At 50.5% G+C, this 14765-nt stretch overlaps 6 protein-coding genes across 6 annotated transcripts; 3 read left to right on the forward strand and 3 right to left on the reverse strand.

Annotated features, from left to right (window-relative positions):
- Nucleotides 1-151: 151 nt before the first annotated feature.
- Nucleotides 152-712, reverse strand: J7337_008146 (uncharacterized protein; the record flags this gene model as incomplete). The annotated part of the gene is made up of 1 exon (XM_044825770.1): nt 152-712. The coding sequence occupies one exon, from the start codon at nt 710-712 to the stop codon at nt 152-154; it is 561 nt and encodes a 186-aa protein (XP_044678687.1).
- Nucleotides 713-1296: 584 nt separating this feature from the next.
- On the reverse strand, nt 1297-3231 carry J7337_008147 (uncharacterized protein; the record flags this gene model as incomplete). Its single annotated transcript, XM_044825771.1, has 2 exons — nt 1297-2979; nt 3136-3231. The coding sequence occupies 2 exons, from the start codon at nt 3229-3231 to the stop codon at nt 1297-1299; spliced, it is 1779 nt and encodes a 592-aa protein (XP_044678688.1).
- Nucleotides 3232-7091: 3860 nt separating this feature from the next.
- On the forward strand, nt 7092-8018 carry J7337_008148 (uncharacterized protein; the record flags this gene model as incomplete). Its single annotated transcript, XM_044825772.1, has 1 exon — nt 7092-8018. The coding sequence occupies one exon, from the start codon at nt 7092-7094 to the stop codon at nt 8016-8018; it is 927 nt and encodes a 308-aa protein (XP_044678689.1).
- A 539-nt stretch (nt 8019-8557) lies between these two features.
- J7337_008149 (uncharacterized protein) lies at nt 8558-9952 on the forward strand (the record flags this gene model as incomplete). Its single annotated transcript, XM_044825773.1, has 1 exon — nt 8558-9952. One exon carries the CDS (start codon nt 8558-8560, stop codon nt 9950-9952), a length of 1395 nt encoding a protein of 464 aa, XP_044678690.1.
- Nucleotides 9953-10344: 392 nt separating this feature from the next.
- On the forward strand, nt 10345-11976 carry J7337_008150 (uncharacterized protein; the record flags this gene model as incomplete). The annotated part of the gene is made up of 1 exon (XM_044825774.1): nt 10345-11976. One exon carries the CDS (start codon nt 10345-10347, stop codon nt 11974-11976), a length of 1632 nt encoding a protein of 543 aa, XP_044678691.1.
- Nucleotides 11977-12207: 231 nt separating this feature from the next.
- On the reverse strand, nt 12208-14554 carry J7337_008151 (uncharacterized protein; the record flags this gene model as incomplete). Its single annotated transcript, XM_044825775.1, has 3 exons — nt 12208-13858; nt 13907-14499; nt 14549-14554. 3 exons carry the CDS (start codon nt 14552-14554, stop codon nt 12208-12210), a joined length of 2250 nt encoding a protein of 749 aa, XP_044678692.1.
- Nucleotides 14555-14765: the final 211 nt, after the last annotated feature.

Consider the following 14765-nt stretch of genomic DNA (forward strand, 5'->3'; position numbering starts at 1 on the left):
CTTCCATTACGTCGCCCTCCTCGAGATGCTCGTGGAGTTCCAGCATCAGCCGCTCATCGTCCATAATCACCTAAAACTCCTCGCGGACTTCGGCTGTGATCGGGTCATCTGGAAACCCAATGAGCGCCTTGACAGTGTCTGAATCAACTCCCTACTCCGTCAATCTCGCAGCCTTGTCAAACTCCTCCTTGGTCCAGGGACGTCCGAGCCGATGAGATCCCTCAGGCTTGTCCTCAAGCTCCTCTTTGGCCTTCTCCACCATGTCGGCACAGTTCTCGTACTTGTCAACGTGTTCGGGGCCGAGGACGCGGTCGACGTTCTGCTGGAAGTTGCGTTCGACGTGCGCGTTGAAGATTGCCCCATGGCCGGTCTCTGGCTCGGGGGCATCCTCCTTGTTTGGGGTCTGTCGAGGCTTTGCGAATGAGTGTCTTCGGATGGAGGCCCTAACAATATCGGCGTCCCGGCGTGGGGAGGGTTGTCGTGGGGAGGGGGAGCGAGGGGGGCCAGGGGGGGGCACCCGAATAGGGTGCTGGCGGGGAGACTTTCGGGCGACTCTGGGGCCATGGTCTCGACGACGAGTAGGGAGGGGAGGAGGCGGGCAAGCATGCTTTCGCTGATGATCGGTCAGGTCAGAGACGCGCTTGTAGAGGGGGTTGTTGTAGAACTCCGAGAAGTCTTCCTCCTCCTCGAGGTAGTTGTGCTGAGTAGACATGATGACAAGCTGCTACAGCGAAGGATGTTTGTGTTGGGGGGTACTGTATTCTTGTGGTAATGAAGGGGTTGTATGTTATGATGGCTGTGAAGAATAAACTCCAAGGAGATGTTTGAGTGTGGGTGGAGGAGTAAAAGTTTTAGAGCATCCCGTCTTGTTGTGGTGAGGATGTGTTGTTCAGAGGGAGATGGTACATCTTGCTGTTCTGCTACAACCCACTCTGGCAGTGGCAGCTGCGATGCCCTCGTTTTTCGCGAGGCTGCACACAAGGCTGCCAGTGGCTCGATCAGAGTTCAGCCGTCAAGGCCTGAGGCCTGAGGACAGAACTCTAAGCTTTGGCACTGGCGATGGTCAACCTTCAGGTGCTGGGTGATGAACTACCTACCTATGCACTGAAGTCGAAGTCAATCCGGCCCAGGAAGCAAGAAGTCTTCTAGTATTAGCTAAAGATCCTGCACAAACTGGTCTAAAAACTTGACGAGATATACTAAACTTACCCAAAGCTTGTCATCACTTAGAAAAGGGGTCTGGGGATTTTCTCCAGGAGCTTCTTTAGCACAAAATTAACATTAAACCGCCTGCGCTTAAATATCAGATCGCTCAACATGCAAGTATATGTCCCCTACTCCTCCATCCCTGCTCCTCTCCCTTTTCATCATCGCAACACTCGTCTTGACCACCTTCTCTATCGCATCACCACCACACACGGCGACAGCAACATTCCCAGGAACATTGCCGACCGCTGTTCTGATGAACGTCGCGATCTCGGGTCGACCCTCTGTGTGTTCAATGGCCGAAGCATGGGCCCCATCGAAGTCCATGTCCATCTCCTCCTTCAGCAACTGTTCCTCCCTACCACTCTCCGAAGAGGCACGGGAGTCTATTGAGAAGCGCTCCAGTTCAACACTTGGGCCTCTCGGCTCTTCGATCAATCTTTCGCGACTTGCGTTCGCGTCGTCACGAAGAACTGCATCGGAAACGGTACCGCCGCCCTTCGTTACCGCGACTTGAACATTCACCGAAATGCCCATCTCCTTCGCCCTCGACAGCACACGTGATATGCGCTGAAGATAGGGCTCCGCATGCGCCCTTCGACGAACAATATACAAAGCATTGATCTTGCGAACACACCCCGGTGATTGCGTCGAAAGTAGATCCTCGAGAACAGGCGTGGTGAACGATCCTCCAGTTGACGCAGCGACAAGAACAACATTCTCATACTGCTTCCAGTTGGGCGTCGCACCAAAAGGCCCTGTAAGCATAACCCTCATGCTCCCATTATCACCCCTCAATCCCGTCCTCCTCGCCCAATCATTAAGGTCCCTCGTCAATCCGGTCTTCGTCTTGATCGTAAGCTGAACATCCTGATTCTTGCCTTCAGAGTCCGGAATATTAGCAATCGTAAACGGATGCGGTGTCTCCCATCGGAAAGTTGGCAACCAGATAAGAACATGCTGTCCGGGCTTCCACTTGAAGTCAACATTTCGAATGGTCATGGTGGTCAATTCGTCGTCAACTGCTTGGATACTGGCGTCGTATGCGTATCTCACAGATGGATTCCCCGAAACCCGAAGCCGCAGGTTCCGCCAGATCGGATTCGCCGAGCGTGTCACTACATCGTATGCAAAAACGCCCACGGCGCACCAGATGCTAAAGAGGTGATGGTCTGGAACATGGAGGACCAAAAAGACGAGAAGTAGTACGACTGAGATGATATGCTGTACCACGAAGAGTTCGTACTTCATACGTCGGAAGAAGGGCAGCGTCGACACAACCGTCCAAGCCAGGATGAACCAAGCTCCAATTCCCGGTAGTACCATCTTGACGGTCTTGATCTCGGTCCAGAAGAAGCTGGCGGCTAGCCATTCCCATGCGAAGAAGCCGCCGTGGATGGTTGCGCTTGCGAAGAAGACCCTTGACGCCCATCTGTGGAACCAGTTGAGCCTTTCGTACGAAGTTCCGAGTAACAGACCAATTGGGTTGACGCGCACTGCTAGGAGGAAGGGTAGCGAAGTCTGTGTCGCTGCTATCCAAGCTGCGCGAAACGCAATGCGCTCGTGGAAATTGGCATCGTGGTGTATGGACTTGTATGTTACAAGACCCGCCACGAACGCCGTGTACGCGACAACGACAATTGTCTTGCGAACTGGCAAAGTCGCCGACCGAACTGGAAGTCGAAATACCCTTGATGCCAGAGACTTCGGCGCATCAACCAATTTCTCTACTGTCGAGAATGAGGTATCTGAACTGGCTCCAGCATCTCTTCTCTTTATGCTATAATGTCTCAGTCTTATTCCCACGTTCTTTGAGTCAACATACCGTTGTTTAGCGATAAAAATAGATATTAACCGCGAGACAGAGCCAATTATCAACACCATCGCCAAGACATACCAGTAAAGGCACGCGAGAAAGTGCTGCCTCACGGAATCCTCACTCTGATGCCCATGGCCGTGGCCATGCTCCTCCTCCTCCTCTTCGTGACCGTGTCCATGACCGCCGTGTCTTCTTAACAAATCCATAACGATAACATGGAGAAGAGGAGGAAGTGAGATGCCTCGTGTTGGAATGAGAGCTAGCTTGGTCAACAGGGTAAGGCTAGATTACGTGATGCTAAATCTCCGGAAGTGCCGGGTCGTAATAGGTGGAGAGAGGAATCTTGCTCAAATGGACTCAGCCACGATGAGTCTGGAAGGACATTGACGATGAGCGACTACATTATTTGGGCTGTGTCCAATTGGTAGAATCATCTTCTGCATTGAGACGGCTGAACTTAGTCTCAGCTTTGTGATGATGCTATTTTGGGAGCATTACCCTATACCGTTGTGGTTTGAAAGAGTGTTTACGAGGTGAAGTGAGGAGTGAAGCTTTCCGAATAATGTCTTGTCGGCGATTGGATAGCTCGTATACGGCGTCCAGCAGGGTACACCGAGTCTCTAACTTGCTTGGGACCATTGTGCAGTCCTCGATAATGAGCAAGAAGAGTTTAGACCACAAAATAGATGCCAAAATAAAGTCATTAAAGAATCCACTAATTTCACACCAACTTTGCCCAAATTCTTTTATCGCTTCAGATCCAGACGTCAAGCTCTTTGACCTCTCCTTAGCAGTATGCTGAACAACATCATTGCGGTCAAGGCAGTTTCCATTAACTGGACGCCTGGAACATTCGGCATCTTACGACAGGGTAGCATTCACGAATGGGAATACGTTGACCAAGCCGAGACACCAACCCCCAAGACCCCTCGCATTTCCCGTAATTTTTCGCAATATGCCAATGTTGCCATCATGACTGCTGACTCTGCTCCATGGTCAAGGCCAAGATGCCCAGAAAGCCGAGAACAACGACTTCATGATCTGTGTGATCTATCCCCATTGTACTCGTAATATCCTCCCCAAGACCCTCACCGAATGCCATGACGCAGCTCCCAAGTGCCGTGGAAGCGCATTGACCGACGTCGCCAACTCAAACGTCCAACTCATCACCTGCAAGGCGTCCAATGTCTCAGCCCGTATCAACATTCTTCCCCATTCCCAATCGCCCACTGCCATTCTCAGCACTCTCTGCCGATCACCCATCCGTAACCGGCTTCACTCGTGCACATGACCAAGCCACCGATCGTCAAGCTGCATAAACAGCGTCACATTCTAAAAAGACATGTGAAGTTCAATTTTCGCAATCAATACGACTCTATTGGTTCCGATGTCGGGCGTGCCAACTTGTCTTAGCCAGTGGGCTTGAGGAAGAGATAGACGTTTATAAAAAGAAAGGGTTTTAGAACATGCAGTGATTTGTTGGTGGTTGGAGATTAACTTGCAGCTCGGTCGGGGCACAGCTCGTAGGTGGCTGCTGTCTGTTCGTTCCTGGGCGTGGCACCCCAAGAACCCCCAAAGGTTATCATGTGCAACACGAGATCACTCTTCCACGACGAGGAATGGTCATGCAAAAAGAGGGTGTTGTCGTTTTATTGCATCAGATGCACAGAAATCTGATCTGGCTGAAATCCCTCGGCTGCTCTGCGCATCTTATCTTTCACATGCTGCGAATTACACTGATGATAAGTTCTCGATGATTCAGGCACAGGCACAGGCACAGGCTCAGGGACAAAATGAGTTGTCATGCATTGGATCTTCTATTTCTGGGGGATCCTACTGTATCAACAAGTTCCAAGCGCTCGCCAAGGCCTTTACCCCATTCACGATCCCTCTCGTAACAGAACCCCATTTTCAGCGACGGCGTCAAAATACCTTAGGCCACGGGAAGACCCGGCGTACAAAGGAAAAAAAGAGGTCTGTGTTTCAGGCGCTGGGATCACCCCCGCGATTAGAGTGAGTGAGTGATTTTAGGCGCTCTGTGAAACTGGTCTGTGACTGCTGAATCATAAGCAAGCTGATCATGCGAAAAAGAACGGACGAAAAATGAATGAGACCTTGGATGATTTGCATATCAGGTTCAGCTATTGACGGGTCGACGTATGCAGACATGGATGAGTTATGTAGGCATCGGTACATGTATCTGTGTCCCACTTGATGTTTGACACGTGGATACCATGAAGCATAATAACCTTGAGACTGTGATCATGAAGACCACTCAGTAGACACTGTGAGTACATTATTCAGCTACCGTGGTAGGGCTTCAAGTCTTGGTCTTGTGCAATCCTACTCCGTACAGAGAAACAAACAGAGCACGGCGTTAAGAGAAAGTGTAAACGCCAGCGGACGGACCGACAGGACAGACAGAAAAAAAGGCGCAGCAACGTGAGAGCGGGCCGCCCAAAAGCCAAGTCCCAATTAACCCCTGTCGCTCGCCTGCGTGACGTGGGACCAACCCTGCTAGACCCCTTCTAACTCGTTGGTGTCAAACGAAATGGAGGTGTAGTTACGGAGTAGAGGCAAAAGAAAACATCAGTCCCTGCAGGCCAGATCGATTAGACTGCTTAATCTTTTCGGTATGTTTGTTCCGTAACCCGCCGACTTGTGCTGCTCCTGAGCTGGTGAAAACAGAGGCTAGAGGAGGGGATGAATAGGTACGAGATACTGTACAGAGACACTAGAGACAGGCATCATGCCCGAGCCACCCCCCAGACACTCGGACTCTCGTTTGTGTCGGGGGAGACAATGATACAAGCCCATGTCTCTCATTTTCACTCTCGAGAGCATGTGAAGATGAATATCCAACACTGGTCCTACAAGCCGTCCACGTCATATGATTCCCTGCTTCACATTCCATACTTCATATACAACATCTATCCATCCATTCTTCCCAGGACCTGCACTTGACATTTTCGCTTTCTCTCGGTCCACCTCCTCCTGCAAAGCCCCATAACTTTCTTTCTCTTCTCTTCCGGTCCCGCAGCCGATCGTCAACGCGCAAAGCCGTCGTGGGTCATACTGCAACTCCACCAATTGAGTAACAAAACAAGCTCCACTGGCCTGGCTAAAGTTTGGGTAAGGTGATGTTTTTCTCGTGGTGATCGGTTGACGGTTTGAGCTAACGGGATGGGCTTGAAGAGAGAAAAACAGGACCGAAGGACTAGAGCAACGCACCGCTTGAGATCGCCAAGGTCATTCGATTTGGGATTGACGACGTGTGATAGAGAAAGCCAGAACAGATTGAGAGTCAAGTAGACAAACATTCACTCATATTGCCCTTGTCTACTCTGCTCTCACTGTTCAGCTTAAGCTTATTGTTACTCATAAATAACCTCACTTCACTCCAACCCACCAACAACGCAAATACCCGGCTTTTACACCCGACATTCTTCAGTACCCATTACAAACCAATATCCACCATCAAAAACACCAACTTGTCTTGCTCGTCCTATCCATCAACGCTATTCCTTAGGTACATGACACCACCACCGTCGTGCATATCCTTTCACCGCCCAGAGGCCAATCCAACACCCCTGGTCCCCAGCATCCCGCTTAGAGCCCCTGCTAGGGCCCTGAACTTTTCCTCGACTGGGGTGTCTTTGGTTCAACTTGGGTAAAGTTAAATAACAAGACAAAGGCAGACCGCAACTTTTGGTCTCTTGTTTTGTTTCTCCCGCAACCAGGTTTTTTTTTTCGCCTTCGCTTCGCTTCACCGCGGAATAGAAGTGGAAAACACCCCTTTTCTCCTTTCTTATATATTCATTAACTTTGTCTTTCGTTTTGCTGTTGTTGGTGACTTGGACCTTGGCTGGACTGGGTCGGAGATTTGTGTCTGTCGCTTTTTGGGGGATTATTAGTAAACGGGTGCTGTTGTGAATACCCTCCACCTCATCATACACCCATTTACCTTCTTTTACTGGAACGACTCGCCCCAAATTAATCTCACCTTCAATTCACCTTGCCTTGTACTTCGACTGGTCAGCTTGGTGTCGTCGAATGTTCGCCCATCATGGAGGAAAGGTCTGAGTCGCGAGCTTCAGGTACAACATACCATAGCTTCGCAGACACGGAGTTGTTTGAACCCATGTCTCCCCCTCGACCACCTGTCACACACGATACAACCACTCTTCAACACCTCGAGCATCTTCAGCATGAGCTTCAGCGTCAGCAGCGTGAAGCTCCGAGTAGCAAGGACTGGGTGAGAGAGCGTCGGCCTGGCACGGCAAAGATGCAGCGGCAAGATTCAGGCTATGAGTCAAACACGCCCCGACGAACCTCTACTTCTAATACCTCCCACGGCGGGTCTACTATTAACAACGCTCACCTTCTTGTGGGCCGACGCTCGTCAAACGATTCTTCCAATGGTGGTGGTAGTCGTAGCGGTAGTAGCAACGGCTCAGGAGTCAGAACTCGTTTCAGAGATCGTCGCCCTTCGCTCCGTCGAGCGGCAAAGACTCACCCCGTTCAACCAACACGCACATCCAACCAGTCCCTCCACCTCGTACGCACCGCAACAGCTACTTCTCCCCCCAAGCAATCAGCCGCATTCTTCCACTTCCCATCGCCAGATCCTATTCAACTCGCCGACACCGTTCCCGACCGCCGCGTGCAACCCACGCCCATCCCGTCACCTCCGCCTCAGACAACACACTACTGGACCAGCGACCGCACCCGCCGTCTTGAATACGCCGCCATCGACGCTGCGACGCGCGGTGTCAAGGGCTGGGTGATGCGGCATCTCGTGCCTGACTGTTTTGTGTCGTGTGAGAACAAGCATGTCCCGTTCGATGACGACTCGGGCAGCGTGAGAAGGTATAGACTTGAACTTGAGGATGATCATGCTGAGAAGGCGGGAGGAAAGTCTGTGCGGCGACGCAAGGGATGGAAATTCTGGCGCCGCAGAAAGGTCGATGCTCAACCTACGGCCTACATCTGAACAAACCTCAACCACGAAACAAAGAAGCCCTACACCACCCCGCATAACATATCGCATCGCATCGCATCGTTGGCGTTATATACCCGTTGGCTTTTACATCGAGTTAATTTTACAGAAAGAACACCTGCATGATACAAGAAGATAATGATTTGATAGCATTTGGAGCGAAAGAATGAAGGAAAGCAAGAGAGTATGATCTAGATGAAGAGATGTCGCATGAAGCTTCGATTCTGGTGAGGGAAGTTATTTATTCTCTATTTTCTTTTACCTGCGCGTTACTATTTAACAGATATTTTCGGCACTTATTACTATTTATACCATAAGCATAGTTAGTATTGTTTAAAGACAAGAATGATTGACTTTTAGGCAAACATGTTCATGTTCAACCTCGTGAAGGTCCGTGACCCGTTGTTCTTTGTTCTCCCGGTGTTCAATAGCTTGGACCGAGCGCTGTTCGCAAGGTTGGTGATGATATAATGACCGGGCCTCTCGATTGACCGCCCGATTTCTGGAATTGCAATTCCAACAGCCGATTTACAATGGCACAGCCGATCTGCAAGAATCAGCCCATGATGCTCATCTCGCCGAACGAAACGCCGGCCACGAGCCGCTCCGCCTCCGAGGGCCCACTCCGGAGGTCAGCTTCGGAGCCTTGTCAAACGATCCTTCCGATCCGGCGCAAATCCCTGGAAATGGTGGTGCCGCTGGCTAGGGAGCAGGACAATGATCGAGAGGTAGAAAAAGTACCCATGAGTCTGGCGAGGATTGTTGTGAATATGCAGGAGCATTACACGGCGGAGTTGGAGGCTGAGAGACAAAGAACGGGAGGCTTGGCGAGGCAGAATGAGGAGATGATGAGGAAGATGGAAGAAATGGAGAGCAGACTACAGATGCATGTTGTTCTCATGGATGGATTTGTCGGGTTCATGAGGGATGTGAAGGAGGGGAAGTTTGCAACTGGCGGAGGTGCGGAAATGGAGATTGCAAAGGCGTTTGGGGGAGAGCATCTTGACGAGGTCAGACGGCTTGTAGCGGAGAACTACATGCGAGTTCAACAGAGTGTGGAGCAGCCAGCTACCGAGCCTATAGTCTTTGAAGAAGAAGATGAACATCGGGAACCAGCGCCAGCAGTCGTTCGACACGTGAGCTTTGATGAATCGCCATCGACGCCAGACCTGGACGCACCCCCTGTGCGAAGCACTGGACGACGAGCACCAAAGCGCAAGAATCCTCCTTTGAGGCCACATCGTGAGGTGAAGCGGCAAACAAGAGCGACTCTGCGGAGTGTTCGGCTTCGTAACACTTCATCATGGACTGCTATCAACGCGAGGAATTCTCCGTATGCAGGCGCTGACTTGAGTAATGGAGAGGACAAGGATCTTGACTTCACTCCTGATCTCGAAGTTGACGAGGATGACGAAGAGGAAGAAGAAGAGCAGGAAGAGGTAGAGGACGATAGCGACAGTGAGATGGAGGACATACCAAATGCCCCAGCAACACCATCACCATCTCTCTCGGACGAAGAGCTCGAAACCACAAAGACACGATACTCCGCTCCTCGCTCCGTCGCATACCGATACGCCAGCGGTCCACCCGGCCGCAAGTTCAAATACCACCGCATGCCCAAGTCCGTCGCATTAGTATGGCAAGAATGGAAACACGGCAGTAACGGAAATCCATCGATTCAGTCTCTCGAGGAAAAGTACAGCACGAGATGGCGAATGGGAACGTTGCAGGAACGCAAATACGCGAGTAATTACGTCGGTGTGAGGCAGAAAGTTGTGAGAAAGGTGGAGGAAATGTGTGAGCAGAAGCGATGGAAACCGGAAAAGGCTTGTGAGATCTTGGATAGACGTGTTGATGGGAGGATGCAATTACTCATGACGGCGCTGAGAAAGGGACAGGATCCGTTGGTGGTTATTCCGAGAAGATAGTATGTGAGCCAGCGATCTTGGTCAAAAAAACCAATTGACATGATTCAGAAAATGACCATTGTGAGTGAGTAACTGAACAAGCGAACAGGCCTCATTCAGGTGTTGTTACAGACAAGTGTTCACTGGCCTGAAAGACAAACCCTTCCTTCAATGAATGGCTTCTTTGACACCCCCTGCAAAACCGACCATTGCTTTGTCTTCATCACCTGAACATTGATACACGAGCAGAACATGATCTATTATTTCACCCACAGACCTCGCTACCAATCGTTAAAAGCACTTCGCTATGCCTTTCTCTAACTTTACCAGCTTCAACTTCTTGAAGCTTCACATCACGTTACTCGCTGTTTACAATACGTTGCTCACTGTGATAAAAGAAACGCTTCAACACCATGTGCTACATTCAGGTCATCCATATTACACGCTGCGAAACCCGCCGTCCAGCGGTCATCAACACTACTACCGGTAAAACAGTCTACCATCCGCTCGAACCACCTGGGATCTGCGAGCACAAGCGGCCATTTGGCGACGCAACGTGTCATTATCACGGCGACTGCTGCTCACCCGGACAGATCTTCTTCTGCAACGCCAAGGACCCGAGGGATATGTGTCGTGGTAGGCAGGCCTACCACATAAACATTCATCCTCACTACATGTACGAGTCCGGTGTACTTCACCAAATGGAGCCCATCGAAGACTGGCAGGCCCTCGAGATGAACACAGATGTTTTTGCCTACGAGGAGGACATTCGGTATCAGTTCATGGAAGCCGGTGCGTTGATGTACGAGCTTGAGAAGGACGCCGAAAAGATTGTTGAGTATATCCTGCACAACCAGACGAGCTGTCCCGAGGAAGAGGCAGAACTATTCCTTGAACATAGCGATCTCTATGAGATGTGGAGTGAAGCGCATCACCAGTTCGTGGGATTGAAGGAGGCGTGGGAGATTCTGGCGAATGTAGGCTGTATGGAAGTCTGCCCGTCTTCTCTCCTGCGTGTCCATCCCTGGCGAGAGTGCTTCCAGGAATGTCCCACGCTACAGAAGGGGTTCCCGCAGTTTACTTATGTTCCATTTTCTTGGCTCGACAATGTTGAGCGGCAGGATGATCTTCTACGATGTCATCCGTATTACTCTCAATACCAGCCACCACCTCGTCCTGAACCACGTATCAAGGACGATGCGCTGTGGACAGCGCCTGCGCCATATGGTGTCGATCCGGGTTTCTCTGAAAAGACCTTTGCACGGGATCCGAAGACTCAGAAGGGGTTTGAGGTGTTGCCGTATCCAGGAGAATGGGCTGAGGTGTTTGAGGACAAGGCTCGACGGATCGCTCAGATGAAGGCTGAGATTGAAGCTGAGCCTACATCGATCTCGTCGAGTTCGGGACCAGAAATTCCTCCTTGGCTCATTCCTTACGGCCAGGAACCAGATATGGGATGGAAGGACATCGATTGGCACCACTGTACTACGATTATTGAACGGCCTACGAGCCCAAAGACTCTTCCACGCAACGGAGTGATTCAGCGGGTCATGCCTCCGAAGGACAGTTACATGAACCCTAAGGACGCGCCTAAGGGTCCAACAGCGCTTCCATGCAAGGAAGAGACTCGACGCGCCAGCCCCCCATGGCGAACCGAACCTATTTCCAAGGAGGTTATACCATGGGACCTCTTCGGCGATTCTATCGAGGCTCCATGGAATGGGTACAGCTTCACTGGGACGGAGAAACCAGCAGAGCAGGAGTTTCCCCACGTCCCTTTACCAGTGGAAGAACCTCATACCATTGCACCTAAAGCGAAGAAGAGCTTGAAAAGAAAGAGTGAAAAAGATCTGGATGGTAGGATTGTAAGGAAGAAGTCGAAGGGGGTGGAGGGATGGGCAAAGCAGAAGTTGTCTTACGCCACTTCACCAATCGGGTATTTCAAGATCTCTGCTCGTAAAGCAGTGGGGACGCTGAAGAGAAAGAGTGAGGATGATTTGGATGGGGGGATTGAGAGAAAGAAGGTGAGAGTTTGTACCGTTTGAGGAGCTCACGGATTGGGCTTTGGGAGTTCTAGGAGTTTAGGGTCTAGGAGTTAAGAGTCAAGGAAGTATGGTGTTTTGGAGTCACGGCGTTTGGGAATTAAGGAGTTTGGAGTTGTGGCGTTTATAAAAGGTTATAGAAGTGCTTGGGCACAGATTATGAATAAGAAATAAAGAAGGAGAGAAAAATATGAGACTTTAAATCGTGAGAAAAGTGATTGTCTTGATTGATGCTTAACTGATGCAAATACTGATTATCGTTTGCTTGTTGGGCTGTTTGAAGCTGGTGACCAGACCAGTTTCCTCATCCCTCTCGACACCACCACCGATAACAATCCCGTTTGCACGGCGAGGAAGACTCAGCAAACCCTTACCGACAGCGTTATAATCCCCAAAGAACGTATGAGCGCGAACATCAGAACCGGAGGTCAGTCCATGTCCCAGAGTCACCCCCCACATATCTCCAACACGAATAGCATGCGCAGAAGAACTAGCATCGCGCTCTAGCAGAACAGAGTAAATACATCCAGTATACATCACAACGCCAATAGCTTCGTTGGCAGGAAAGTTCCAGCGCTTTCCATCAGAAGATACAGGATGCCACGGTGTGACGAGAATCTTACCCACGCGACACAGGATCTCACTCTCAACGGGGGTCTTGAGAACCATGGCGACACGGCGTGAACCACGAGGTGTACGCACCTTCATACCACGTCTAAGTTTTCGGATCTGCACTGTCCGGCCGGAAGCGAGTGTGACGACTGTAGAGCCTGCGAAGCAGACGCCGCGGGAGTTACGATAAGAACTCATGCTGAAGCCTGTCATTGAACCATGTGAATGGCCGCCGCCGCCTCTAGAGTGCACGTGTCGCGAAGGTTCGGGGGCAGGGAGATTATCGAAGATTTGGTCAAGTGCGTCGCGGCACGAGATGAATAGAGGACTCTCAGTGCTGTACTGAAGAGGGCCAGGGTCCTTGAAAGAGTTGCAGACCTGACGCGCATGGGCGTTGAGGAGAGATGGGAGGAAATGACACCCCCATCTGTTAAAGTACTCTTTGCTTTCAATTGCCATGGAGACTTGACCTTGGGGTTCATCGGCTGATACGTCTTGCATAAGAGACTGGTTCTTCTCGTCGTTGAAGTTCTTGGCGGGAAGGGTATTGATCCAACTTCGAAGCTCTTCGCGCTTGTTCTTCATACTCCGTGTGATACCGTGCTCACCATCTACACCAATAGGAAACATGGTTGAGATGAAGTTGCAGATTAAAGATCTAGATTCATGGTATGCGATCTCGGAGGCAGGTAGATCGCTGTACTCAAGGATGCTGCGCTGATTGCTCGCCATAGGAATAAAGTCAGCGTCTTTTGATAGCATTGACTCGAGAACCTTGCGACTCTTGAAACAATCCCCAGGCTTGACGTATGTCAAGTGCGCATCGACAAGAGAGCGAGTGGGATTCTCTTCACTCAAGAACTCAAGCTCCTTGAGACCATTAGTGCTGAGGAAGATATCACGAGACTGTCCAAACTGCAGATTCCCAAGGTTTATCGTAAGTTCAGCCTCGCTATCTTCCGAATCATCGGCAAACACAGGGACGATCTGGTCCACGGACGGCCCCGTTGTCTCGTACAACTCCAAGGGCCTGTTGTATGAGAGTTTGAGAACAGCGCGTGTGGCGAATGTACTTTGAAGGTTTGCGACGGCGTGGACGAATACTGTTCCAATCATACCGGCGTCGGGGATGAAGGCGTAGTTACCGCCGCCAATCTCGGCGATGGACTTGAGGAGCCCGGAGCGGAGACTGTAGCCGAAGCCGAAGGTGTGGATTGAGGCTGGAAGGGTGCCCATTGCGCGGATCTTGGGAACGAAGCCTGCTGCTGGGTTCCTGTGAAGGTGAGTATGTGTGATTGAGAGGAGATGAAGGGGGACTTACATGTGGTTTGGCATGCCGTCGGTGAGGATCATGATGGCAGGGACGTTGGTAGATGACTCCCCGGTGTTGAACAGCTTGATGCCTTCAAGCAAACCCTGCCAGAGATTGGTAGCATCGAGAGGTTTCATGCTCTTGACATTCTTCAGCGATCGAGCTTTGTTCTCTTTGTTCATGGGAATAAGAGGTTGAAGGACTTTGGCCTTCGAGGCAAAGGTCACAATACCGAGACGATCATTCTCATTCATTGACTCAATAATAGTAAGCGCAGCATGCTTTGTCAGGTCAAGAACGGATAGACCATTGCTCTCGTCGCTTTCTCCTGGGACAGGGGCTGCAGAGACCATGGATCCAGAGACATCAATTACAAGGACGATATCGCAAGGGACATGGGGGATCTTGACGGATGGTTCCTTTGGGGGTTCTATCTTGACCAAGAGACCTTTTCTGTTTGGTACAGGCTCTAGACGAAGAATCGCATCTTTGTCAGAGATGGTCCCGATGGTTTGAACTTGGTCCTTTTCGGGGTCTTCTTTAGGGGTCTCATCATTGGTGTTCTTAGAACCACTGACGAGACTGCGAAAGATGGGTACTCTCTGCATATCATCAGTCATAGTAATCCTTAGAAGACTTGTTAGTACTTACAACCATTATGAGCTATTATTACCGTGTCAAACGGATGCGAGATCTCACAGAGACTCAGAGAGATTAGGAGGAAGAGTTGAGATGCTAAGTGTAAGCTGACCAGGCAGATAAAGCTAGTATTTAATAAGTAGCATGTTTCCCAGTGAATGCCAATCTTATGGTCCTACAGAAGGATTTGTATGAGTCTGACCGATTGTATGTAAGCTAACACCCATGT

Source organism: Fusarium musae, chromosome 6, assembly GCF_019915245.1.
Source record: "Fusarium musae strain F31 chromosome 6, whole genome shotgun sequence".
Taxonomy (NCBI): Eukaryota; Fungi; Ascomycota; class Sordariomycetes; order Hypocreales; family Nectriaceae; genus Fusarium; species Fusarium musae.